The sequence below is a fragment of the Erithacus rubecula genome (assembly GCF_903797595.1).
Source record: "Erithacus rubecula genome assembly, chromosome: 16".
Classification (NCBI taxonomy): domain Eukaryota; kingdom Metazoa; phylum Chordata; class Aves; order Passeriformes; family Muscicapidae; genus Erithacus; species Erithacus rubecula.
In genome coordinates this window covers 15,716,770-15,742,608 of record NC_136668.1, presented here as the reverse complement: position 1 = coordinate 15,742,608, position 25,839 = coordinate 15,716,770, and the positions used below count along the sequence as shown (strand labels likewise).

General features: G+C 45.8%; 1 protein-coding gene across 1 annotated transcript in view; it reads left to right on the top strand.

The window, feature by feature from the left end:
* Positions 1-25,839, top strand: part of ERGIC1 (endoplasmic reticulum-golgi intermediate compartment 1) — a 56,971-nt gene that overhangs the window by 9,218 nt on the left and 21,914 nt on the right. The window contains exons 2-3 of the mRNA XM_079320005.1: positions 11,363-11,424; positions 17,378-17,450. Of these exons, the coding sequence (XP_079176131.1) occupies positions 11,363-11,424; positions 17,378-17,450 (135 nt within the window). The remainder of the gene's footprint in view (positions 1-11,362; positions 11,425-17,377; positions 17,451-25,839) is intronic.

The window sequence follows — 25,839 nt, the reverse complement described above, 5'->3', positions numbered from 1 at the left end:
CAGCTCTCACTCAGGGCCAGGCTTTGCTGTTTGTGTATTCAGTGTTTATTTGCTGTGTTTTTGTATTCCGTGTTTATTTTCTGTGTGAAACTGCGATTAGCAGGGTCGCTTATCTTACTTTGCACATGTTTCAAAGTTTGTGTCCCAATTCACAAAACCAGCAAGACTGGTCACAAACTGCTCTCCAGGCACTGAACCAAGCTCTGCTTTTTTTACAGCACATCCAGTTTGTTTTCCTAAAGCCACTTTCCTGCTGCTTTCCTTGTACAGACCTTCAAAGAATCAGAGAATCACAAAATGTTCTGAGCTGGAAGGGACCCACAGAGGTCATTGATCCATCTCCTGGACACAGACACCCCAACAATCCCATCTGTGCATTCCAAACTCTCCTGGACAGCCCTGGTCAGTGCCCCACAACCCTCTGGGGAAAGAACCTTTTCCTAATATCCAGCCTAAAATCCCCCCAACCATTCCTTCAGGTAGAACTTGGAGCTTTGCTAGTTTAGCTCCAGATATTTGCAGTTTTCCCATCTGTTCCCACGTGCTGGAGGGAAAGGTGGGCAGATGTTGCCAGGTGCTGCTGTGCAGAATGAACAGGCTGGAGAAGAAAGGTTTAATTGAGTGGAACAGGAATTGCACAGTGAGTCACAACAGACTCGGGTCTGTTGGATCCCAGTGCTCATCCCATCCCTGGGATCTCAGCCTGGCTCTCCACAGCTGTCCTGAGCTGCTCTCTGCACATCATGTTCTCATCTGCCAGCAGACAGGAAACATAGAAATGTCATCTAAACAAAGAATTAGCAGAATGAAGGGCTTAAAAGTAGGTAGTTCCTATTTTTTGTCCCTGCTGCTGACTTCCTACCATTGTTTTCCCATTCATTTAAGCAGATTTCACCTACTTGGTTGGGTTGGGAGGAGAGTGATTGATTTTATTGTCTGTGCTGGGTTGGAGGAGCTAAGTGTTCTTGCAGAGTTGTCAGAACATGCATTTATCTTTGGGTGGGAAGAATAACACAGAATTAAATCTTGAACTAATATGTCTCAATGAAAATAGAAAAATTAACACTTTCTTGTAGAGTAAGGTGTAAGAATAAGGCAGCTCTGCTTCTTCAAATTTTAGAATTAATTTACTATGTGTAGAAATTCTTTTTTTTTTTATAGGTTTGGGGATCAAAGTTGGACAGGTACAGCAAAGACCACAGGAATTAAAAATACAGAGAGCATTAGAACTCACCACTTTTTTAGTGTCAAGTAAGAGAAGCTTTGCTTTTAAAGGCCAGAATTTTCTTGATGCTTCCCCCAATTAAAGCCCATTCTTTCCTAGTTCATTTGCTCCAAAATGCTGGTCAGACCAGGTCTGACTATTTTTTTTATATTTTTCTGTAGCAGCTCTCAAGCACCTGGGGGACATAATGCAGCTCAGGGCATTGCTGAGCAGCCTGTGTCCCTTGCCCTGCCTCCTTTTTATTCCTCTCCTCAGCAGCAGTCTGGTGATGCCCAGCCCCTCTCAGGGTCACTGAGCAGAGGGGAGATGTGTCCTGCTCCTGCCTTATCTGTGTTTCAGATCCCAGCTGTTCTCCAGGGCCATCTTTACTGTTTTATTTTACATATTCTGTCCTTAGGCACATGGGATGGGGTAACTGAGGCCATCTCTGCACACCCCAGCTGTTACACTGCTGAATTAGAGTAATTTAACAAGTAAAGAGGTTAATATTCTTATCTCTGATCCTGGAGTTCTAGGGATAGTTTCAACAACTGTGAGTAGTAAAACTCCCCCCAACTACTTCAGACAGGCATCTGGGATTTTATTTGTATTTTTTTAAGTAGATGGTGTTTTACTAATCAAAGTAGCGCCGTGTGTGCAAACCTGACACAGCTGTGCTGTTTGTTCTGCCTCTGTATTTCCCTCAGCTTGAGCTGTCACATTGAAAGCTAAATTGGTGGCTTTAGATTTATCCATTTTACAGAAGTAACAGCTTTGCTTTTCAAGATCTTACCACGAGTGTCTGATGTGCTTTGTAGGAGGGAATGAAGGCAGAAAAGTGTGTTCTGATAGAAGTACCTGCCTGCCTTTGGTGGAGTGAGACTGTCACTAAGCCTGCTTGGTTTTATTTGGAGCTGAATGGCCCCTGAAGAGGTTAAAAGCCACCTGATGGCTTGTGCTCCTCACCTGGTGTGCTTGGGCTCCTGGTGTCCAGCAGCTCTGGTGACAAAGCTGGGATGAATTGTCCCCAAGTCATTGTTTGGGAGCAGTGACCCAAGGGAACAGAGGAGGAGTCACTGCCTGTTAAACAACTTGGAAGCTCTTAGCTAAGTGATTGGATTTTTTATTTAAAATCTATTTTTTTTTTCAGTAACCCTGCAGTATTCTCTATGCCATTTTTTTTTTTCCTAGCCCCATTTTTTTTTTTTTAATCTGTCTCAAGAGATCAATTCTGGGGGCAGCAGTTTCACAGGATTGGTCAGGCTGGAAGGGACCACAGAGGGTCACTGGTGCCACCTCCCTGCTCCACCCCAGAGCTAAGGGCAGAGTGTCCAGGCTGGTCTGGACTGTGTTCATCCTTTCCTGAGATGCTCCAGGTCCACAATCCTTCCTCAGCTCCACAGCCTCTGCTGTATCTGCTCCAGAAGCATCCATTCCTGATGTAGAAGCTGCAGCCTGAGAATCTGATTTACTTCATTAAACCATTTATTTCCTTCATTTATTTCTGTGTTGGATGCTGGGGAGAGTGCTGGCTGTGCCATCCCTGTTGTGGCTGATCACAGATCCCACCATGCCAGGTTTTCTCTTGGGCATCTCTAATTCTGAAGCTTTGCTGAGATGACCAGAGGAGCTGCCTGAGAAGTCAGCAGAGCAGACAGACAGAAGTGTCCCTGTCACAGCAACATGCCTCTGCTGGGGAGGTTTCTCTAGAAATACCACTGGGGATTAAAGCCAGGGCGTTTCCAGCCTGAGTGATGCTGCTCTGACAGCAGCAGAACTTCCTTTTCATACCTTGAATTCACATGGAAAATAACCAATATGCCTTGGGTTTTTTCCTCCCCTTCTCCTCCAAGCTGCATCAATTTGGGGAAGGGAAGCTTGTGAGACAGGGTGGTTAAAGTCTAATCTCCCCTTTCTCACACCAACCTCCTCTGAAGTGTTCCTGGAGAGAGAAAATGGAGTCTGTTTGTGCACAGTCATCTTTGAATGTCAGATGGACTTAATCCAAGTTATATTTACCATGACTAAGTTTCTCTCTGCTTCCCGTGCCCTCCTAAAAAATGATGAAGTGTTTTATGCAAAGTGGATTCTCAGCTGTAATTGGTGTCTCTGCTAAGAGCCTTAATAGTAGCAGCTACTGAATGAATCATGATCCATAAACTCTTTCTCTAGGAAAAGGTTTTCCAGAGGTGGGAGCAGCAGGAATATGAGGAAACAAAGCTGTGAGGTGGGATGGGGGGAGGCTGTTCAGAGCTCTTGTTCCAGCTCATTTCATGTGCACTCAGATGTGTTTCCTGAAGTGGGGCTGAGGTTGCTCATTCTCTTCTTGCTTCACACCTGCCTTTGGTTTCCTGAATTGCCACTGCAGCTCTTCTGTCATGAAATCAAACTTCAAAATGGACCCAGTTATACAAACTTTGTGGGAAGTGCTGGGTGTCCCTGCACCAGATCTGTAGGTTCTGTGGGCAACCCAAATAAAGGGCACAGAACCATCTCTGCTCTCTGCATGCAGTAAAACAACAAAAAGGTTCAGGGAGGCAGGTAGGAAATGGTTAAGAGGAAGAACAGAGTGACAAATCCCAAGGTTATGTCTTTGTCTCCAGGGAAAACTCATCCCCAGAGCTGAGGATGATTCCTCTCTTTAAAGCACTCAAATAGAAATTGTAGTTGGCTGGATCACTGATATCTATGTGAAGTAATTAGAGAGGCTTGTGTAATTCTGAGGGATGTTGCCTAAAAATGAATTTCTTTAGGATGTCTAAATGACAGATGCTCTCAAAGAAGAGGCAGTGGGTTTTCTTCAAGTCTGTTATCAGACAGACCTGCCTCAAAGTGACTCTTATCAAAAACCAAATGGATGCTGGCATGGGCTTGACTGTGTTTGGCACCTGCCTTGCCCTCTGTGTATCTTTCACTGTGCTGGAGTTTTTTTGATGTTGTTTTCATCAAAAGCCATCTGGGATTGTTGTTTTGAATGAATGTTCCCAGAAATGCACAGTGCAGCAGTTTTGCTGAAGGAGAAAAACCTGAGTTACAAAAAAAGTACTTTATCTTCTTTTGACAAAAAGCACCTATTTTTTTTTTTTCCCCAAGACTGAGTTTTTTTAAAACTTAATGTCTGCATGGGCTGCCTGTGTGTCATTTCTTGAACATGACAAGTACAATGTGTAACAGGAGAAATTCTCTCTTCCATTTGTAACTGGTTTACTGGTGAGTATGTCATGAGTGGACTTTGTAAAGAACAGGCAAGCTCTTTGTTTAGTCAGGAATTGGAGAAATAATGACCTCATGCCTTCTTGGGATTTGAGGTTTGCAGCCACACTCTGATCCCCTTTGCAAGGAGGACTGGACAAATGGGGAAAACCAGCAGCAGAAATATTCTAGATATTCCACTAGAATTTATCTCCAGTTTGCAGCTCCTGGCAGATGAATGGGGAGGGGCATTACCAGCAAACAAGAAGGGTAAACAAGGTTTGGTAGCTGCTTTAACCTGCTTGTATTTATTCCCAGTTCTGGCATGAAATAATTCCTCAAAGACCAATTTAGTCTCTGCCTAAAAATGCAGTTTTAGCTGCTGTGCAAGGTTTAGAGCAAAATATTAGTGTGTTTTTGGTGTGGCCATGATTTCAAAGGAGATGTAAAAAAACAGACTTATTCTTGCTTCTGCCTTAGGCAGCTGCCTTGGGAGTGAAGTCATTGCACTGCAGACACATAAATTCTGTGTGAGAAGAGGGATCTCCACAGAAACCTGAGTGGGGTGGCCCAAATCAGCCTCCCACCAAAGGGCTGAAGAGAGGGATTGTTGTTTCTTTGCTTCTTTGTGCTGTCTTTTCAACTGGAGCCCCTTGAGTGAGGGTTTTGTTGATCCAGGAAACCACCTCAGCCTGCAAAGATTTTTATTTATTTTTCTTCATTTTTCTTTATTAAAGGTTATTCTTTATTTCCACCCTGTGTCTTTGTGTCTTGGTTGTCTTGCCTTTCTCAACCTGCAGCCCATCTCTTTCTTAGTCATGTTTCTTACCAAGAAGGAGACAATCAGGGATGGCATTTCTACTGACCCTAAATCCCTTTTTTCAGGATCTGAGAGTCCCAGGATGGGTCAGGGTGGAAGGAACCACAGTGGGTCACTGGTCCAACCTTTTATATCCAGACACTTCTGGGATATCCCCAGTGAGGGAGACTCCACACCCTCAAAGTTGACTTTTTCTCTCTGAATTTGATAATTCCCCCTTTTGTGTAGTTTAGTCACTTCTGCTGTAGAATTGCCAGGTGTTGGATTAAATTCATAGGTAAATTCTGTTTCTGCTGGAAAATGTGTTGTGCCTGCAAGACACTTCAGGTTTTTTATTAGTGAAACAAATTGGTTCAGCAGCACCAGCCTGTCTCATTTATTCAAAGAGATCTCAAAGCTACTGATGTGTAATAAAATTAAGGTAGTTGTTCACTCCACACTGAGAGTGAGTAATGTCACCAGGAATTAGTGACCTCAGCTCCAAATGTGGTATCTGCTGAAAAATAGATGTCAACTTCTCTAAGTTGATGAACATGGGAGGTGGAGAGTCAAATGTTGTTTCAACACCCACATTCTTGTGGTGAATCACAGCCATGGACCCTTTCTGCTGAGCCCAGGTGACAATGGTGTATTGACACCACCACAGACCAGCCACAAGTCAGTGTCAGCCTGGACACTGATTGGTTTTGTTGGTTTTTTTTAATCATCTTTGACATCAAAAATGTAATTTGTTGTAATGAATGATCACAGCCTCCAACTTCCAGGATGTGCTGAAGTACCTGCAATAGAGCCAGTGTGCTTCAAAAAGAAGAGTGATGTTTAAATATTTGCTTCTTCTGGGGTAAGACATAATCTGCCTGAAGAACAAAACCATTTTTTCCCTGTCTGTGAACATTAATTTCTGGGAAGGGACAAAAATTAATCTTTTTGCTGCTGATTTACAGTGCCTGAATTCTATTCTGTGACCAAGTGCTACATGAGAATGTGTTACAGTTCTGCTTGATTAACTAGAATCCAAAATACAGCCCAAGAGCTCCAGTACAGCCTATCAGAGCTTCCCTTTGCTACAGGACATTCAAATTTAACCATTGTCTAGTTAGTTCTACCCAAAAGTTGTTGGTTTTTTTTAATTGCCTCACATTCTTTGCTTCTTGTTCATGAAGAACTTAACAGTGTCTTACAGAGTTGCTCTTTTCAGATTCCAGAGATGTCAGAGAGGATTCTTCTGTTTTGGAGGTGTGGAAATCTTCAGTGAAATAATGTATTTATTACTTCATTTCCTGAAATATTTCGGGTCCAAACTTGAAGCTGTTCAAGTGTCCCTGCCTGTGGCAGCTCCTGCTGAGGGACTGAGCTCATCCCCTGCTCAGGTGAAGCTTCAACCCTGAAAAAAACCAGTGTTTGGGTGCTGTGCCCTCCCTGGCACTGATGCAGCAGTCCCAGCTCAGGTGAGACCCCACCTGCAGAGCTGCCCCAGCACACCAGGAGCTGGAGCTGCTGGGAGAGCCCAGAGGAGGCTCCAGGATGGGCAGAGGGATGGAGCAGCTCTGCTGGGAGAGCTGGGATTGTTCACCTGCACAGGAGAAACTTTGGGGTGACACAACTGTGACCTCAGAGCCTGGAGGAGCTGCAGGAAAAATGGAGAGAGAATTTTACAAGAGCCTGGAGAGACAGGACACAGGGAATGGCTTCACATTGGCAGAGAGCAGGGTTAGGTGGGATATTATGAAAATATTTTTCCCTGTGATGGTGGTGAGAAGGTGTTTGGAGCCACCTGGGCATTTTTATCAATCCAAGAGTTGCAAGGACATGGCAAAAAAACTTTCTCACCTTCCTGGTGGGAATGTCAGCTAAGTGGTAAAACAGAATCCCAGAGGTGAGCTGCAGTTCTGCCCCAGATCTGGCACAATCACACAAAGATTTGTGAATTCTCTGTTAGAACCCAGTCAGGAATGATCCCTGCTCATCTCTGGGATGCTGTTTCACCAGTTTGCTGATATTCCCACCAGGAAGGTGAGAAAGTTTTTTTATCATGTCCTTTCAACTCTTGGATTGATAAAAAGTATTGTGGCATTCCCTCATGTTATGAATGTTGGTTCCTGACATTGCCAAAAGGGCTTTTTATATTTCTTTATTTGCAACCCTGCTCCTCATTGAAAGAAAAGACACTATGGATGTGTCAGGAAATTCTTTTGTTATTCTGATGACAGCCTAATTCTATCTTTAGCCTCATATTCTGGAATTGCAAGGCCCAGCCTTCCCTTTCTGAGAACACATAGGACCTGGAGGAAGAACTTTCCTAGCAGCAAGTTTATTGTTTCCACTCTGGAAGGATCTTAATTGATCAAGTCAAAGATACAACTTAGCCTTACAAGTCTGCCTTTCTGAGGGGAGGAAGAAACTTGCCAAAAGCTAAATATAAACAACATTCAGTGGAAAATGCACATGTGCCTGCCCTGGGAGTGTGGAGTGATGCCTCCCTTCCTAAAGCAGAGTGAGCTGCAGGTTAAGGGAGTTCACTGAGCAGCTGTAAATCTACACCCTGCTTTCTCCTGGTCACTTATGGTGACTCCCAGGCTGTGCCAGTGGGTGCCCAGGGTGGCACAGGGGGTCTGTGAGCAGCCCTGGTTTTTCCTGGTCACTCCCAGGCTGTGCCAGTGGGTGCCCAGGGTGGCACAGGGGGTCTGTGAGCAGCCCTGGTTTCTCCTGGTCACTCCCAGGCTGTGCCAGTGGGTGCCCAGGGTGGCACAGGGTGTCTGTGACCAGCCCTGGTTTCTCCTGGTCACTCCCAGGCTGTGCCAGTGGGTGCCCAGGGTGGCACAGGGGGTCTGTGAGCAGCTGTAAATCTACACCCTGCTTTCTCCTGGTCACTTATGGTGACTCCCAGGCTGTGCCAGTGGGTGCCCAGGGTGGCACAGGGGGTCTGTGAGCAGCCCTGGTTTTTCCTGGTCACTCCCAGGCTGTTCCAGTGGGTGCCCAGGGTGGCACAGGGGGTCTGTGAGCAGCCCTGGTTTCTCCTGGTCACTCCCAGGCTGTTCCAGTGGGTGCCCAGGGTGGCACAGGGGGTCTGTGAGCAGCCCTGGTTTCTCCTGGTCACTCCCAGGCTGTTCCAGTGGGTGCCCAGGGTGGCACAGGGGGTCTGTGAGCCCCTCTGCACATCCAGCCTCCCTGCAGCATTACTAATGCCTTCCACTGCTTTGAGTACAGCAAGGAGCTCTTGCAACAGAGCACAAGGTTCCTGTCTGTTCCCAGGGTACAAATACTCCTCCAAGTGACCAATGCCTCAGGAACCTGGAGGCTTGTTGGAATTTTTACTGCTGCTGCTTGCAGGAAGGTCTGACCTGAGGGCAAGTAAAACCTGTTCCCCTTTGCCATGCACACAGCTCCACTGCCTCCTCCCTGCTGCATTACACATCATCTCATTCTTTGCTCTTCCCAGGACAGTGTAAGTGCTCTCTGGGATTGCTTGCAGTTCTGGGAGGTAGGCAAGGAGCCAGTGGCAAAAGGAGAAAGGCTCTTCTTGTCAAGGTAGATTTTTAACCCTTAGGTCTGATAGGAGATGCCACAATTCTCTCTTTTCTTGGGGCTTAGGGTCTCCTGTTACAACAACTCTTGTCAGCTTCACAGATTTGTTTGTTTGCTTGATTTACTTATTTTTATAATTATATGTAATTAGTGAAGCCTTCTTTGGGCTTCTGTCCTCACCGCTGGCATTTGATCTCTCTGGTGTCTCACAAAAACACTGTTCAAGCTGTCATGAATCCTTCACATTTCATATCTTCCTCTAACTTGGAGATTAAATAGAGTGAAGAATGTGGCTCTTTGTCTTGGCCTGCTACCTCCATCATTCTCCTCAAACTTTGATGTCATTTGGGCTTCACCCTTGCCCAAATAAACCCCACTGCTGTTTCCACTAACAGGGGTCAGACTGAGGAAATTGTGTCAATGAACCCTGAGGACTGTTGTTCTTTTCCAGGTTTTGAACCCTCCTAGCTCAGAACTTGTCTTTTCCAAGCAATTGATTGTTCTGCCAGGAGACTTGCACATAGCCAGTGCATTTTCTTCTGGGCTGGTGATCATTTGGATTTACTTGTATCACACATCACTGAGCAAAATCCAGCTAGCAGTGTTTGCTTCTTATCCCAAACTTGTCTTTTTTGATTGTTGTGATCATTTCAGAATCCTTGTGCAAGCTTTAATACACTTCTCTTCCCTTCTACTTGGGTCAGGTTCTGGATGTCATCCTTCAAGTTTGTGCTTTCATCCATAAAACTTTAACTGAGCACTTTTTGTAGTGCCTCTGCCTAATCCAAGCTTACTTAGGCCATGAAAAAGTTAACTTTTGGTGTTGGGTGTTACTTATGTGATGAAATGACAATCTGAGAGGAGAGAACTCTGCCTCCTATGACATCAGCTTTGCAATGAGTTGTTTAAAAAGCTGGATTTTTTTTTTTTTTTAATGCAGTGATGGGCCATCATTTCAATACTAGTAAATATTTCTGATGGTGAGAACAAACTTCCTTTTATAGTATCCACATGCTGCAGATTTCACTGAATCCAGCCTGGAGCAGTTTCCTATTTCTGAGTGTTGGCTCACACTCAGCAGCTCCTGGTGCTCACGTGCTGTGTGTCTCTGTTTCTCCCTCTGCTTTTTTAGCCCTGTTGATCTATTATTGTGACTTCCAGACGACGCCAGTTTCAGCATTTAATGGGCTGGGAGAGCAGCAGCTTCCTCTGCCTGTCAGACCATGATGTCATCAGCTACTTTGGGTTCTCTCAGCATCCTGAAGCTTGGGTGGACGTGGAAAGAATGCAAACAGCACTTTCCAGATGTTCCCAGAGCAGCTGGAAAACCATACATGGATTGTTGGGTTGGGGAATATTGCTGGTGTGTTCAGCAAAAGGGTTATGAAAACACAGCTGCTGTGCAGCAGTGCTGTCAGGTGCCTCTCAGAGGGGTCTTGGGGTGTTGAGTGATGGCACAGCTAATTCAGAGCTCCAGCTGGGCAGATGAATTATTTTCCTACCTGCTCTGCATTCCCTCTCTTCCCTTCTTTCCTCCAGTTTCAGCTCCTGAGTGAAGCACAGTATCCTGATCTCCTGCAAGGCAAATGCTGCTCTGTTCCTGCAGTTCCTCAGAGTTACCTCAGCAGTTGAAAACTCAAGAAAAGAACAATAATCTAGTTTTTAAACTCCCAGCAAACCATTTGATGTAGTAGGAGCTACAGAATAAACACAGGGGTGTTTCATTGTGCAGTGTAGACTGGGAGTTTGGAAGTCCTCTCCAGGGCTGGAAAAGGCATCAGCTCTCACCCCTTGTGCCATATCCAAAAAAGTCTATTTTGAGGGAGAACCAGTCACTTCCTTCTTTTGGGTGGGTGGGTGGGGGGTTGTTTTTAATGCATTAATTGATTTTTATTGAGTGATGGAAAAAGTGAAGTCAGAGCTGCTTTGTGGTTGGGCGTGCAGGGACACAAGGTGGTAGGAAATAATCCAGCTAACACATGAGGGCAGGGAGAGTTTAACCATGGGCAGTTTAAAATAGCAAAGCTGAGCCCTATGGATATTAAAAGCTATGACTGAATCAAAACAACAGTCTAATATTAAACTGGATTTTGCTGGGGGAGGAACAAACCTGTCGGGTTAATTTCTGTTGTTGTATCCAATGTCCAAGGGATTTTTTTTTTGTTTCAACACCTGGATTTCTGACTTAGGGGTTGTCTATTTCTGGCTTTGCAGGATACAAATGACAAAGGGCAATATAGGTTGTGTTTCACTGTGGGTTTTTTGCCACACGTCTTTATTCAGGAGTCTGCAGAGTATCTTTTTCTTTTTTACAGTGATCTATAAACTTGTCCAGCATGACTTCTTGCCTGGCTGCTCTCACAGTTCAGATTGCACAGATCCACAACAGGGAGGTGGAGGGAAGTGCTTTGGAAATGGGAGCCAAGACAGAGCACAGTTACATAACTGTAAAAGAAAAGGGTTTTTTGTTTTGTTTTTCCTTCCCATATCCTCCTGCCTACTGAAAAAAATGTTGTTGGAAAGCTGGATGGAAAAAACTTCAGCATCATCCATCCCTGTGGGGGCATGAAATGCATTGAAATGTTCCACCTGTTTTATGGCTGGTGCTTTTCCTCTTTCAGGTTTGACATCTACAGGAAGGTGCCAAAAGACCTTACACAGCCAACCTACACAGGGGCCATTAGTAAGTAACTTCTTTTTGATGTCCTTGCATAGCCCTGGTCTAAAATTAAAGATTGTTTGGCCTCTCTGTCTGCAGGGAATTTTTTTTTCAGGGGATGTTAAGCATTGGAAAGGTGTCCTTTGTTGCTGAGACAGCTTGTTCTGCCCATCAAACAGTGGAGTAGCTCGTGTGAATTCATGATTGTGGAATGGTTTGGGTTGGAAGGGGCCCTCAAGAGCCTCCAGTTCCAAGCAGTGATAGAGATCCACTCTCACTCCCATGTATCAATACCCAGATTTTGGCTGATACTCATCTCTTGCCTTGGGCCCCTTTTCCTTCCTTCCTGCTCCTGAGGCAGGCTGGAGCTGAGTAATGCCATTGCACCCAGTGATGTGCAGCAAGCTGGGCAGATCTTGGTAAACATTGATCAGGCTGATCCTGCCAGGCCTGTCATTCCCCTCCTCCTGCAGCCTTCCTGTCCCACTGAGCAGGACTGGCTTTGATCAGGGAGCTGTGCCCCATCCAGCCATGCTGGGAGATGGGTCAGTAGTCCTGTGTGTCACTGCTGACGTGGGTGATGTCACATCCCTTGGTGGCAGCACTGACTCAGTGCCCGTGAATCAGGACACAGAGGAAAGCTCTCTCTGGGCTGCAGGAGCTCCTGGCTGTGGGCAGGGTCCAGGAACAGGCTGCTGTGGAGTCTCTGTCCTTGGGGATGCTCCAAACAACCTGAGCTGGCCCTGAGCAACCTGCTCAGAGCAGGGGAGTTGGATGGGATGATCTCCAGAGAGGTCCCTGCCAGCTTTGACTCTGCTGTGCTGCTGTGAAGATAACATTTCCCTAAATATTTACTCTCAGAGTCCTTGTCCTCTGAGTTCTCCTGGCCACTGAATGACTTGTATCCCAACTCCCATTTGGGTTTGCTGAAGTTGTGAACAAAGAGCTTGACTCAAACTGTTTGGGAATTCAGAGGTGGATGAGATTCAGTGTTTTGAAAGAACACTTTGAACTGGTGAGTGATCCTGTCTTCTGTTTTGGAAACGAAGAGTTCCCACACTGCCACTGGGCTCCCTTTGAGAATTTGTCTTGTTATGAATCACCTGCAAAAGAGTATTTTAGAAGCAAAAAAAAAAACCATCAAAGGCCATCCAGTTTAGGCTTTCAGATCTGCAGTAAACAGCCCAAGTGATAAGTCTGTTGTGGGAAGGCTTGAAGGTTGTGACTCTTACTTACAATTATTAGCTGACTTCTTTCTCTCTATTGTTATTTACAGCTTCTCAGGCTTTGATTTTCTTCTCGAACTGGTTCTCCTTCTTTTTCTCAGGGTGTTTTTAGGCAGCCTGATAGAAGCTTCTGAACCACACAGGCAGCCACCAAACTGGTGGCTTTGCCTGTGAGGATCCTGGGAGCAGCTTTTCTAATGGGCTTTTCTGTCTGACCAGGCTTGTAATTTGAAAGCCACTAATCTTAGGTGTTGTAAGAGGCCATGGATGAGCCCAGCCTATTGCCAGGCCAGTTGGAAGCCTGGGAAGGTTGCATGACCTGGTGATAAAATGCTTCAGGGGAGTCAGCTTGTGTTAACACTGAGGGCTTGAGTGCAGAGAAAGGTTCTGCCTTTCAAAAAAATCTCTTAGGCTTTAGTAATCATATGGAATTACTATGACTGCAACTTTATTTTGGCTTTCTTTAAGTCTTGCAAGTTTTACAGAGCAGATATAAAATAGTCTATAATATCCAACTAATAATTTAGGTCTTTTCCATCTGATTTCTGCTTAGTTCAGGTGCTGAAGCCTTTTTGGAAAAGGACTGGACTTACTGTAGAGTTTCAACAGTGGATTTTGGATTGTGAGAAGGTCTACTTAAAGAAAAAAGGCTTGAGGTTTATTAGGGGAGAAGGCACAGGTCAGATTACAGAAGAAAAGAGATGGAAAAGAGCAGCTCTGCTCCTGACACCAGGGCTGAGGGGCCCAAGGCTTTTGGGGAAGAAGCAGCTAAGGGAGAGTAAGTGTTGGGGGATTTTGAGGGAGGAGAGTAGGTGATCCTGAACATGAGCAAGTTCAGAAGCCAACTGTTGTATTACTGGGGCTTTGTCAGGTATGGCTTTTAAATTCTCAAATTTGCAGTGAACGCTGCCTAGAAGATACTTCAGATCTGTGTGGCAACCATTCAACTACAAGCATTTTTTTTAGGTATGAAGGAACCAAGAACAACCCACTGCCATTTAGTTGGAGTGAGGTTTGTCCAAAACACCACAACCACTGCTGTGGACTTCTTTTGGGAAGTGTGTAGAAATTACTCATTCCTTTTCCTCCATAAAAATCCCTTCTTCAGGCAGCATCCCTGTCGTGCTGTTGTCTCTCCCAGCAGTTTTTGCAGGTGTAACATGTCTGTGGTGCCCCTGTGGGGACAGCCTGGCCATGTTTGGGTACAGAGGCAGCAGCAGCAGCACTCCTGGCTGTCTGACAGCTGGACAGGGGCAGTGGGCTCTGGACAGGGGCAGTGGGCTCTGGACAGGGGCAGTGGGCTCTGGACAGGAGCCTGCAGCCCAGGCAGCTGCTGCCACCATCCTGCTCCCCAGCCATCTCTCTGGATGCATAGTTTACATGCACATGTTGTATGCACACATGGAAATGTTATCCAGAAATACTCTGGTGCTGTTTGGGGGCTGGAGTTTTAAATACAAACCAGGAAATATCCAAGTTATGATTCACATGGCGCCTGTAACAGGACCCGCTCCTTGTGCTTCGTAACAGTTTGCTCCACTGAATAATAAATACTATTAATTTTATGCCTTAATATAGACATGGCTCCACGTTCTCAGTCTGTGTGATGTGTTAAACACTTTGCCTTTCTCTCATTTCTCATGGGGTGGGGAGACAGAGCCAGGAATATACGTAGATGGGGTATCAAGTAGAAGGGACAAGCAGAAAAAGGTTAGTGCAGGAATAAAAAACCCTTGGCAGAGTTTCCCATCCTTTTGGGATTGCAGATTAGCCAACAGCAGCGTGTCTACACCAGCAACCTTTGATACATTGATCATGTTATCATATTAGAGCTTTAAAAAACCTGTCTCAGATGTTGTTGGAGCTCTGTGGGAATGTCGTGGTGCCCTTGCAGTTAAGTGAAGCTTTATGCATGAATTGTTTGATTCTGTCTGAGCCCAGCCTTTAATCTATTTTTCCAAATAAAATACACTTGTCAAATGTGGGTGGTAGGACTGCACATTTGCATGGAAGCAAGTAAAAGGCTTCAGTGTGAAAGAAGCAGCTGAAGCAGCCCGTGCATGAATTCCTGTGCTGGGAATGTCTGTGCCTGCAGCTCCAGGCTGAGAGAGGAGCTCCTGTTCTGCAGCTGAGGAAATGCTGCCTCTGCAGAGAGTAACTGATAATGCTGTCACATGAGTCTCATGCCAAAAACTCCCCCTGCCCTGGCAGTGTGTCTGTAGGAAGAGTTTAGCAGGCAGTGTCCTCTGTCCCAGAGTGTTCCCAGCAGATCCCTGAGAAGGAGCAGGAGGGGCAGGTTAAACATTTCTCCAGGTTTTGCTCAGTTGGCTCCTCAGTTTCCTAAGCTGGAGTTGGTTCCTTTGTCTTTAGTATCCCTCAGTGGATTTCTTCCTCAGGGCATGTATGATTCCTTTTTGTAATCTAACAGGTTTTATTTCTTAAGCATCCTCAGCGTCCATAGTCAAGAATCTTCAGAATTCAGTTGTGTTAAGGAAAATCTTCTCTTGCTTTTAACATTCCCTTTCCCTGTTCTTCCCATACTGGAAGAGACAGTGAGTTGTTCCTCTCAGTTTCTTCAGGCTGATTTTATATCCCCTCTCATGTCCACCCTCAGTAATCTTTTTTACAGCTTCAGAACTGACTCTGTGGTTTGAAGACTGGGGAAAGCATTGAGGAGCTTTCAAAGTCAGCTCCTGCCAGGCACTTCAGGGCATTCTTGCAGGGTTTTGTAGATACAGGTTAGTGGAATTTTACTGTGCTGTATTTGGTGAGTATTGTCACGAACCTTCACTGCAAGAGCTAAACTGAAGATGGACTTGAGAGAGCAAGTACTAGAAAAGAAGATATTTTGATGATATAAGTGGCAGAGAAGGAAGTTTAAAAATTGGAAGAGAGAGGAAGCTCTGGGAGAGAATTTAGTTAAGAGAGTTAGTAGTAGCAGGCTTTCCTAGAAGTGCTTGAGAGCAGAGAGGTCTGGCTGATGCTGTGGAAAGCCTTTATGGGATTATAACAAGCAGCAAGGAATATGGGAAGCAATTAAAGAAAAAAGAGCTGTCTACGTCAAACACTCTCCCTGCCACTGCTGGGGATCAGAGATCTCCAGTTTCTCTGTCAGTGATCAGCAGTACAAACACTGCACCTGCTCATGTCCTGCCTTGCTGTCTTTTTTTGGGCTCCTGTGTAGGTGTGGATGTTCTCACAAGAATTTGTGTGCTTTGAGCAGACCTTTCTCCTGCCCAGGGCTCAGCTGGGTCCCAGCCCTGGTGACCTTCTGTGTCCTGGCAGCCAAGGCTTGGGAGCAGCTGTGTGGCCATCTGAGCTTTCTCTTTAGGATTTAATATCCCTTCTTGCTTTCTGTTTTCCTACTGGTCTTCAGGATTTTTTCCCCTCTCTTTCCTCATCCTAGCTAGTGGATTTTTTGGCATCTCTGTTAATCTCTTGTACTTTAGAGAGCGTCAATAAATGAACCCACAGTTGAAATTATTCTGATGAGGAAGGGGAAACAACACATTTCTCTTTCCTCAGAGCTGGAAGAATGAGGCACCAGGCTTTAGGTCACTCAAGACTGTCTCAGTGCTTCCCTCAGCACCTCTTCCCTTCCCTTCCCTTCCCTTGCCTCTCACATTCTGCACCAAGGGAATTTGGACTGGGGCTCTTGTGTGATAAATTTGTTCCCAGCCTGTTGTTACTTGAGCTTCCCAAAGGAATGGGCTGTACAGGTCATGTGAAATAAAGTTGAGGAACAGGGCTGTCTTTTTTCTTTTTAGTGTATTTCTCAACCCTAATTAGTGGCAAAATGGTCATTTCACAGAGAGCTGTGCTGGGATGGAGGGGCTGTGCTGGGATTGTGCTCTGGAAGAGCCTGTCAGTTCCTGCCTTGCCCTTGTGTGAGTGATTCATGGTGAATTTGGGTATTGTACTGAACACAGACTTGCAGCCCTGTCTCCTTGAGCTGGCACATCCTTGTCTGCTCCAATCATCCCTGATCCATGGGATTTACAGCTGTGCTTCCCTCCTGTGTGTGACTGTCACTGCTGCTTCACTGGCCAGTGGTTTGAATAATTTCCTGGTGAGGAGTAAACAGTGACATTCCAGTTATTTTGGGTTCCTTCCATGCAATTCCAGGTTGGAATTCTTAGGAAAGACATGGGACTTGTTGTCTGAGTACCTCACAATTCCTTCAGTGGGGATTTTCCCTCTCTGCAGAGTCAGTATGTCAGCAAATGAAGAAATTACAGAAGTCAGGCACTGGCTGCACAATTCCAGTGTTGCCACTGTCCCAGCAGGATGTGAGGTGCCTTACACAGAGCTTTGAAACCTGACAAAGAGCCACAATGTCTCCTCATCCCAAAAAAAAACCATGTTAGGGCACTGTATGCTTTCAAAGCAAGGTTCTTTCTGCCTTCTGGAGGTTTTAATAGTGATAAAATTAGGAGCCAAGGCTCCAAAGAAGTGATGTTGTTAAGGAGCTGTGTCAAGAAGAGAAGGTGCTGGCACACCAACATTGTGTGCTGAAGGTGGAGAGTGCAGGAGCTGTGGGGAGGTGGAAATCATGGCAGAAAAAGTGCCCCAAAAATGAATATCCAAATATTGGAATGGCATTGAAATCACTGCTCTGTTGGGTTCTCTGGGACTCTAAAGATTGTTAATTCTCAGTTGTGTATGAGGGGAATGATATGGCTTTGTGAAACCAGTTTTGTCTTTGTTGGATGTTCAAACCTAACCTTTTCCTCTCCTCACCTCTGTTCCAGTCTCTGTCTGCTGCTGTCTCTTCATATTGTTCCTCTTCCTGTCTGAGCTCACCGGGTTCATAGCCACAGAAATGTAAGTAAAAGTCACATTTTCCCTTGTTTGTGTGGATGTGAATCTTTACAGCTTTACTGTTATCTGAGAAAAGTATTCCTGTAATTTCGCTAGGTCACTTAGTTGCCTAATGGGTTTGGGATTCCTTTAGGTTGAGTCCAAATTCTCAGACATCCATTCAGCTTTTTAATTTGCTAAAATTAATAGGCAAACTTGGTTCTGAACTATTTTTGATAGAGGAAGCTGTTCCAGACTTGCTTGATCCTTTATTAGCTGCATGCTGGATTGCATAACTAGCAGCATGGAGAAATGGATTGCATAAAATAAGAATTATTAGTTTAATATCAATAATTGCTTTTTTTAAAATAATGTCAGAGCTGAATCTCTGATTCATGCAGGTAGCTGTATTAATGTGTGAATTTTTTCTTCTTCTGTTGAATCTTCCTAGGAAGCCTTGTTCACAGATTTTGTGCCTGAGGACAAGTTGCCCCAGGTGGTGACAGCTTTGAGACAAATAGAAATAATTTCTAATTTTAAAAATTGCTCATTGAACAAGCATGAAGCACTTATTAACACCGAATTAATCAGATTTTTTTTCCTCCCCCTGTTCTCATATTCTTCCTGCCTCAAAGTAAACTTTTAGTAACTCTTAACACATCTAACTTTGTTTGGGGCTCTAGGAAACCTTCTCCATCACCCTGCTGATGTGGCAGTGAGCTCACTGAGTGTGAGGCACAGTTCCTGGATAGTTGGGAAGGGTGGAACTTCTGTCAGGCTCACATGATGCTCCTGATAGCAACAGATGTCAGTGCTGAGCAAAAAGGCTCTGAAACCTTGGTTAGATTGGGCATTTTGATAACCAAGAGGCTCTTTCATTGTTTTTGTGCAGCTCTGTCATAGACCAGGAGTGTAATTTCAGGAATAACGTTAATGTTGACTAATGTTTAACTGAAGGCAGGAGTGTAATCGAGCTGGAGATCATTTTCTGTGCCTGTTGCACGTTTGCTTCAGTGATGGTATCTCAGGTTTCTTGCTTGCTCACTGTTTCTTTGACTTCAGTTCCGTGTGTTGGCTTGTGAAATCCGGGGTCACCTTATCAGCCACTTCACAGGGCTGAGTTTCCTTGGGTTTCTTGTTTTAAAAAACAGAGCAGAGCTAGACAGACTGCTTCAAGTAAATCACTGTTCTTTTTAGATCACATTCTCTTGCCTGGTTTTCTTTTTTTTCCTTTCAGTTAATGTTTTACAGGAGGAATTAGTAATATTTACCTAGTTTTGACCCAGTTATTGGAGTGCACATCCTTATGTAGTAGCAGTTTCCTGAGTAGAAATTCCTTTTTGAACAGCACAGTTGCATAATTCTCTGAGGCCTCTTCCTGCTTTTTCCTTAAGAAGATGATGCATTTTCCACCAAAATATTGGGAAGTGCTGTAAGCATGCTCAGCTTAAGTTCCTCCTAAAAACCTCAGAGAGGTGGTGAAGTGCCTTTCCCAGCAGGAGCTGTGTGGGGAGGAGGTGTTTGCACACAATAAAGCAGTAAAATCTGAGAGAGGATGTCATGCAAGGCCATGGGACAAATGACTGCAGGAACCTGATTCGTCATGGACCATCCAACACAAAAAGCTCACACAAAAGAGTAGGAAAACCTCCTTCTGATGAGTTACAAGTCATCAGGCTCTTGCTGGGAACATTCACCCCCAGCACTTGTGAAAAAGGCTCTCCCAGAATAATGGAAATACTTCAGAAAGTCACTGCCCAGGTCAGCGACTTCGAAAGCGGGAGTAAACTTTTATTTTCCATTTCTTACTCACTGGTTTCTCTTCTGAGAAACCCAGTACAAGTTGTTGTGAGCCTCTTGTGGTTCCCTGTCAGTCAGGTGTTACTGGCAGTGAATTGTGAGGCAGCAGAGCCTCATTATTGGGAATAAGAATTGGGAGTTTTGTGTGGTCTGGAACTTGTGAGAGCTCTGTGCTGCCATTAAACTGGGTAATAGCAAACAACAGGGGAAACACTGTCTCAAAAAAGGTTTTTGAGCCTTGTTTGCCCATGATACAAATACTTACAAATATATGGAAGATTCCTTATGTGCAAACTGTTCAGTTCTCATCAACTTTTATTGCAAGCTTTATTGCAAGGGTTTTTTTTTTGTAGTATTAAGAGTCTCCTACAACAGATACCTCACCCAGACTGAAGTTTCCCAATGCCAGCCAGGACCTGAATGATTACAGGTGTGCAGTTACATGGGATGAACTTTCCTGCTTTGTCACTGCCAGCTGTGCTGTGAGACTGCATCACTCTTTCTCCTTTTGTGTCATATTTCCCTTAAAGCACTTGACAGAGCCAAGCTGGGTGGGGAGAGCTGCACAATTCTGATGACAATTTGGTGTTTTACATCAGAGACGTGGCTGAGCACTCCTGCTTCCCTCAGAGCCCTGTAACAGCCAGGAATTTGTGGGGTGTGGGCAGGGGCAGCTTCAGGGCAACCTCAGTGGTGGCCACAGGATTCCCTGTCTGACTCCCAGAGCTTCCCTTTTAAAGCAAGAGCTTTCCAAGAGGTCAGCATGGTTTGATGAGCTGGTGCTGCAACATGAGAAAAGAAGGTCTGCACCACACTGACCCCAAATTCTCACTGGCTCCTGCACTGCTGGACTTTCTTCCACATTCACATGGATGCAGCAATCTCAGTGCCTGGCATTACTCGAAATCTCAGTTTGGCTGCTCTTGCCCAACTTCAAAGCTGTTTTTCCTTGACCAGCCCATTGTTGTAGCACTGACAGTCTCAGCTGCTGAAGGCTTGTCTGGGTGGCAGAGAGCCAAGAAATGACAGCCTCATCTCAAGGATCACAGTCACAGCCCTAAAGCCAAACATTACCTGTGTGGGGAGGACAGCAGCTGTGTCAGAACTCCTGTGGGTATTTCTAAAGAGTGCTGGGTCTGTGCTGCCTCCACTTAGGAAGCCAAACCAAGGCACTGCAGGAAGCTCATGGAAGAGGTAACACACTCTAAAGGCACATCCTATTCTGCTGCTGACGGGTTTCCTGAGGAGACCAGCCCTGAGCAGGGTACAAAACTCCCAAGTTGCTCATCTTCCAGATTTATTGTGTGACCCTAAAAGGCCTGGGAGCAGCCATGAAGGAAATCCAGGCCTGGCACTTAGGTGGGGCTGCATCCTTCCCAGGAAAAGCACATTGAAGGGCTGGTGAGGCAAAAGAGCTTTTTTCTTAGTCACAACCCATCATTGCCATTAAGGGGAGGGTGAGTTTAACTCTGGATGTCAAGGATCCACTTGATTTTTAGTTTTCTTTTAGTCCAGACTGAGCATGACTGAAGACTTAGTCCAAACTTCAGGCATTGGAATGTCCCCATCCCTGGAGGTGTCCAGGGAACACCTGGATGTGGCACTCAGTGCTCTGGGCTGGGTGACAAGGCAGGGATGGGTCACAGGTTGGACTCAATGGCCTTGGAGGTCTTCTAAGTGATTCCATACCAAAAATCTTAGTGAATCTCCCCAATTCTGTAAAATATAAAGGAGGTCTATGCTCTACATTGGAATTTCTGAAAAATGAGCAGCATCAAACACTCCTGTCCCACTCAGCCAATGACTCAAATGGCTGAAGAAATTAAGCTAAAGGTTTAAATGTGTCTGGTTTTCCCTGGGCAAGATCAACAGTTGGTTGAGTTGGGAGTAGTCTGAGGGCTAGAAATGGCTTGTCCTGCCTTTAGCAGCCTCCTCATTCCTCTGCTGCTGTGTTGCAAATCAGAAGCACAGAAATCACCCATCTCTTTTCTAATTAAGTCAGCTCAACGCTAGACGTTATTAGCTGGCAAGATGATAATCTCACAGTTTTATCACCCTAATTAGGTCATGAATTATGTCCTGTAAGATCAATAATAGTTTTCCAAGTATTCCATCATTAAGGATTAAAGATGTAATTAACTAATCTGGTCTGCCTTGCATTGGCAGCCAGGGGAAGGGGTAGGAGGGTATGAATGTGGTGCTTGTGGTATGAATGTTGCTGCTCAACACTAATTTATCTGCCACAGCAAACTGTAGGAAGCAACAGACTGTTCCTAGCAGTGTTTTGCTTTTTCTTTATTTTTTTTTTTAATGTGATAACAGACAAAAACTTATCTGAAGTGACAAGTTTGCTAATTGGAAAGCTGAGCCCCCTGCGAGGCAATTAATTTATCTGCAGTAAAATTACTGCCTTTTCATGAAAGCATAAACCATGAATCATGGAATCACAGAATATCCTGGGCTGGAAGGGACCCACTAGGATGATCAAAACCCAATTCCTGGCCTGAAACAGGGTAGCCCCAAGAAGGCTGTCAGGAGTGTGGGAGGAAGCAAAACTCCAGCAGTTTCAGGGAGCAGTGTTCCCTATCCACTCTGGATTCATTTGGAGTTTCAGGGGTTCCTTGTCCACTCTGGATTCATTTGGAGTTTCAGGGGTTCCTTGTCCACTCTGGATTCATTTGGAGTTTCAGGGAGCAGTGTTCCTTGTCCACTCTGGATTCATTTGGAGTTTCAGGGGTTCCTTATTCACACTGAATTAATTTGAAGTTTCAGGGAGCAGTGTTCCTTATCCCCACTGGATTCATTTGGAGTTTCAGGGGTTCTTTGTCCACCCTGAATTCATTTGGAGTTTCAGGGAGCTGTGTTCCTTGTCCATTCTGGATTCATTTGGAGTTTCAGGGGTTCCTTGTCCACACTAGATCCATTTGCATACCCAGGACTGATCCTCCAGAGCAGCAGGATTGTCACCAGACCTGTCTTCAGAGGCTCTTTGTCCCATGGCTCTCCAGAGTGTGTGGGGTGTGTTTTGTGGCTCTCAGCCCATGGGGATGGAACCAGCCAGCAGAATGTGATTCTACTGCAAACCCTAATCTGGGAGCATAATCCAAGACATGCCACCACTCCTGTGTCCTGGCACTAAGCTGGAGATGCACCTCCAGCCCTGCAGTGGAGCCACCAGCACGGGGCAGGCAAAGGGCAATGGGAGCTGCAATCCTGCTCCTGACCTTGAGCCAGACACTTCTGTGCAGAAGGCTGCAATCCTTAGCAGCCCTGAGAGAGGTGGGCAGGTAAGAAGCTTAATTGGTGTTTGTGTGGCACCCTGGGGATTAGCTGGCCCTTGGTGGGGGCTGTGTGCCCTGTGTGGGTTTGCAGGAAGAGGAAGGTCGTGGCATGATGTCAATTCCTGACTCAAGGCTGCACTGACGTCTTTCCAACCCTTCTCCTTTCTTCCTGTCTCCTGGAGAGCTGTAATTCCTCCCTTTGTAGGGCAGCCTGCTTGCTGTGCTCCACAGCTGATCTGGGACAAGGACCTGCAGGCTGAGGAGATGGCTGGGATGCAGAAGGTGACAAATCTCAGAGCAGCAGGCACACGACGCAGTGGAGGGTTTGCTGACCTGCTTGTTGTTTCTTCACACAAACTGAAAAGAAGATTTTTATAATCTTTGCATAATGTTTTCTGGTCTGGCATCACTGGAGATGTGGTGGTGCAGGAATGTCAGCATTGGAGGGTTGTTTTTCTGGAAGGTGGTTGATTAGAGCTGAAAGGGCAAGTGGAGCCAAGAGGGCTCACCTGAGAAAATCTTTTGAGAAGCTTTGGGCTTCTTCAAGACAGAATAATTATTTTCCCTCTTAGGCATAAGGTCCTGGAGATCAGAGGGAGCCTCCTGGGAGTTGGAGGACAAGGTAAAGTGCAGCTTTCTGCTGTAAGTGGCTGTATTTTCTCTGTGGCTGATGACTGAGGAGGAGGCTGGCTGATTGTTTACTGTAAAAAGGGGAGGAAAAAAGGCTAAAACCTGGAGCAGGGACTTAGGACAAGGAGGAAGAGGACAAGGCAGATGTGTTTAGAGAGCAGCCACAGTGTGTGAAGCTCTGGAAGGTGGATGCAGTGCCCACCCTCAGATCCAAAGTGCTGCAGGCTCTTCAGCTGTTGAAGTGAATTTAGTGGCCAGAGCTGCTGGGTGGGAATAAGTCCCTGGGGAAGTTTTGTTTCTGGGGAAACAAAGCTGTTGTGTCATAAATCTGAGACCTGAGCAGGTCTGCCTTAGTTTGGGTAAAACCCTGCACCATGCTGTGCCCCCTGGCTGCTCTGGCCCCTCTCCTTGGCCCCCACGTGCCTTTGCCATGATCTGGCCAAAGGGCCCCTCCAGCTTTTTGCTTGGAACACTGGAAGTTTGCTGGAAGTTTGTAAGCAAGCAGGGTAAGCAGCCCAGCAGCATCACTCAGGAATGTGAAGTATTTCCAAGTGGCTCTTTCTAGAAGTGAAGCAGATTCCTGGTGTCTGGATCATGGAGAAACTTCCCTCCCTTCTCTGGGTCAGTGGTGGGAGGCTCCAGCTCTCACCTGTTGTGTTGTACTCATTCTACATTCAGAGCTCTGCACCCTCACCCTCCTTTACTGTGCTGCTTTTATTCAAATATTCCTTGTTGCAGCAGGAAAACACCAACTCCTGCATGTTTGGAGAAGGTACACCCTGCCCTTGGAGTCACAATATGACCAATATCACTGCCTCTCTCTGCCTGGCCTCAGGTTTTATTTCCCTTGTGACCATCCCAGATTTACCCTTGGGACACTTTGTATTCAACTATAAATTGGAGTGAATTTACTTTCTTCCACCAGAGACCTTACTGCTTCAGGGAGAGTGGCTAGAGGGGGTAAATAGTGCTTTTCATCCCAGCAGAGTCTGATTAAATGGGAGGAAGGTTTTGTGCAATTTGGCTTTTTGGCCCTGAGGAGGGGGATAGCAAGGGACATGTGAGTGCCAGCCCTTTGCCACCCAAACCTGACTGGAAGGAATAGCCTTGACCCTGGAAATTTGCATTACCTGTGAGATTTCTAGAATTCCTATACTCCAAATATTTGAGGAGATAAATGTCCAATTTGTGGAAAACAACATTTCTTGTGAGGTTTGCCCCAACAGGTGCAGCCTGTGGTGTGCTGTCATTGTAGCCCTGGTTCCCCATAGTGAGAGGGAGTATCAGTGACACACAAAGGATGCACTTTAGAGCTGGATTTGTTAGTTTGGACTCTCAGCAAGAGCTGATCATGCCATGAGGAGGCAGTGGCTGGGGCTGGGAGGGAGAAGCAGGATCCAGCTGGATGATGCTCCATGAAAGGTTGAAATGAGGGGAAGGAAAGGAGGGATCCACTGTCATGAGCTGTCTGATATCTGTGGAGTGATAGATTGGGTTATGAAATTTGGAACATGAGTAGGAGAGGAGCAGGGGGCTAAGAGGAGGAGGAGGAAGGGGCCCTGAGCCTTCCCCATGGGACAGGTTGGGAGCCACTGGTCCAGTGACCAGAGTATGGGACAGGAAACCAGTTTCCTTTATCTGCAGCTGATGGGATGTGTGACCTGGACAAGCTGCCCTAATTCTGTGCCTCAGTGATCCAGTGAGCAGCCAAGTGACCTCAGCACTTGCCTTCCTCTGTCAGAGCCTCCATGGGCTCCCCTACACAGAAATTTGTCACTTGCTCATCACCAAGAGGCTCCTTTGCTGCTGGAGCCACACAAAATCTGACAGGTTCAGGGTTAGAAATGAGAGGAATGTTGGACTTGTCTTTACAAATAAGCTGTGGGTCTGCTGCTAGATAAAACCAGCACTGAGAGAGAAAAGGAACAGTGGGAAGGATTCCACTGATTGATGAATGGAAAAATATATTTGCCTTTACAAACAGACTGCAGGTTTGCTGATCAATGGAATTGGATATTGGAAGATGAAAGAAGCAATGAAGGGAAACCATGAATTCTATAAGAATTAAAAATTAAAAGGGAGGGTTGTACATTAGAGGGGAATCTCAGGTGTCAGGTGTTTGGGAAGTCTGGACCTCTCAAGTACCTCAGCAATGGGGAAAGAGAGAGGGAAATTGGGATAAAAGGAGGCTGCATCCTCCAAAAATTGGAGAGATCCCAGGGCAATGCCCCATGGCCTCTCCCTTTATTCCAATAAAGAAAAGGACTCCTCTGTCTCCTTTTTGGACATAAACCTGTGGTGTTTGTGGATTCATTTTCCTGACAGAAATCAGCAAATACAAACACTGACAGTGCTGGGGCTCTTCTCAGAGAGCTGGGATGTTCAGCAGAGCTGCTGCACCTGCCTGTGCTCTGCTCTCCTCTGGGCATCTCAGCCAGCACAGTGCTGGGGAGGAGCCAGGGCTTATGAAATGGGCTGGCTGGAACTGGGAAATGGATGGGAGCACTGGGAGCTGCCTTGCTCTGGGGGATTAATGCCCATCCTGGCTGGAGCTGCTCCTCCTGGCCCTATTTGGGTATATGACTTAATCCCATCACTGCCCAATCTGTCAGTAATGAACACGTAGAGGAGAGAATGCATTCCACCCAGGAGGACAGGGCCCAGCCAAAAAATTGCTAACTAGGTCACTGATGAGCAATCTT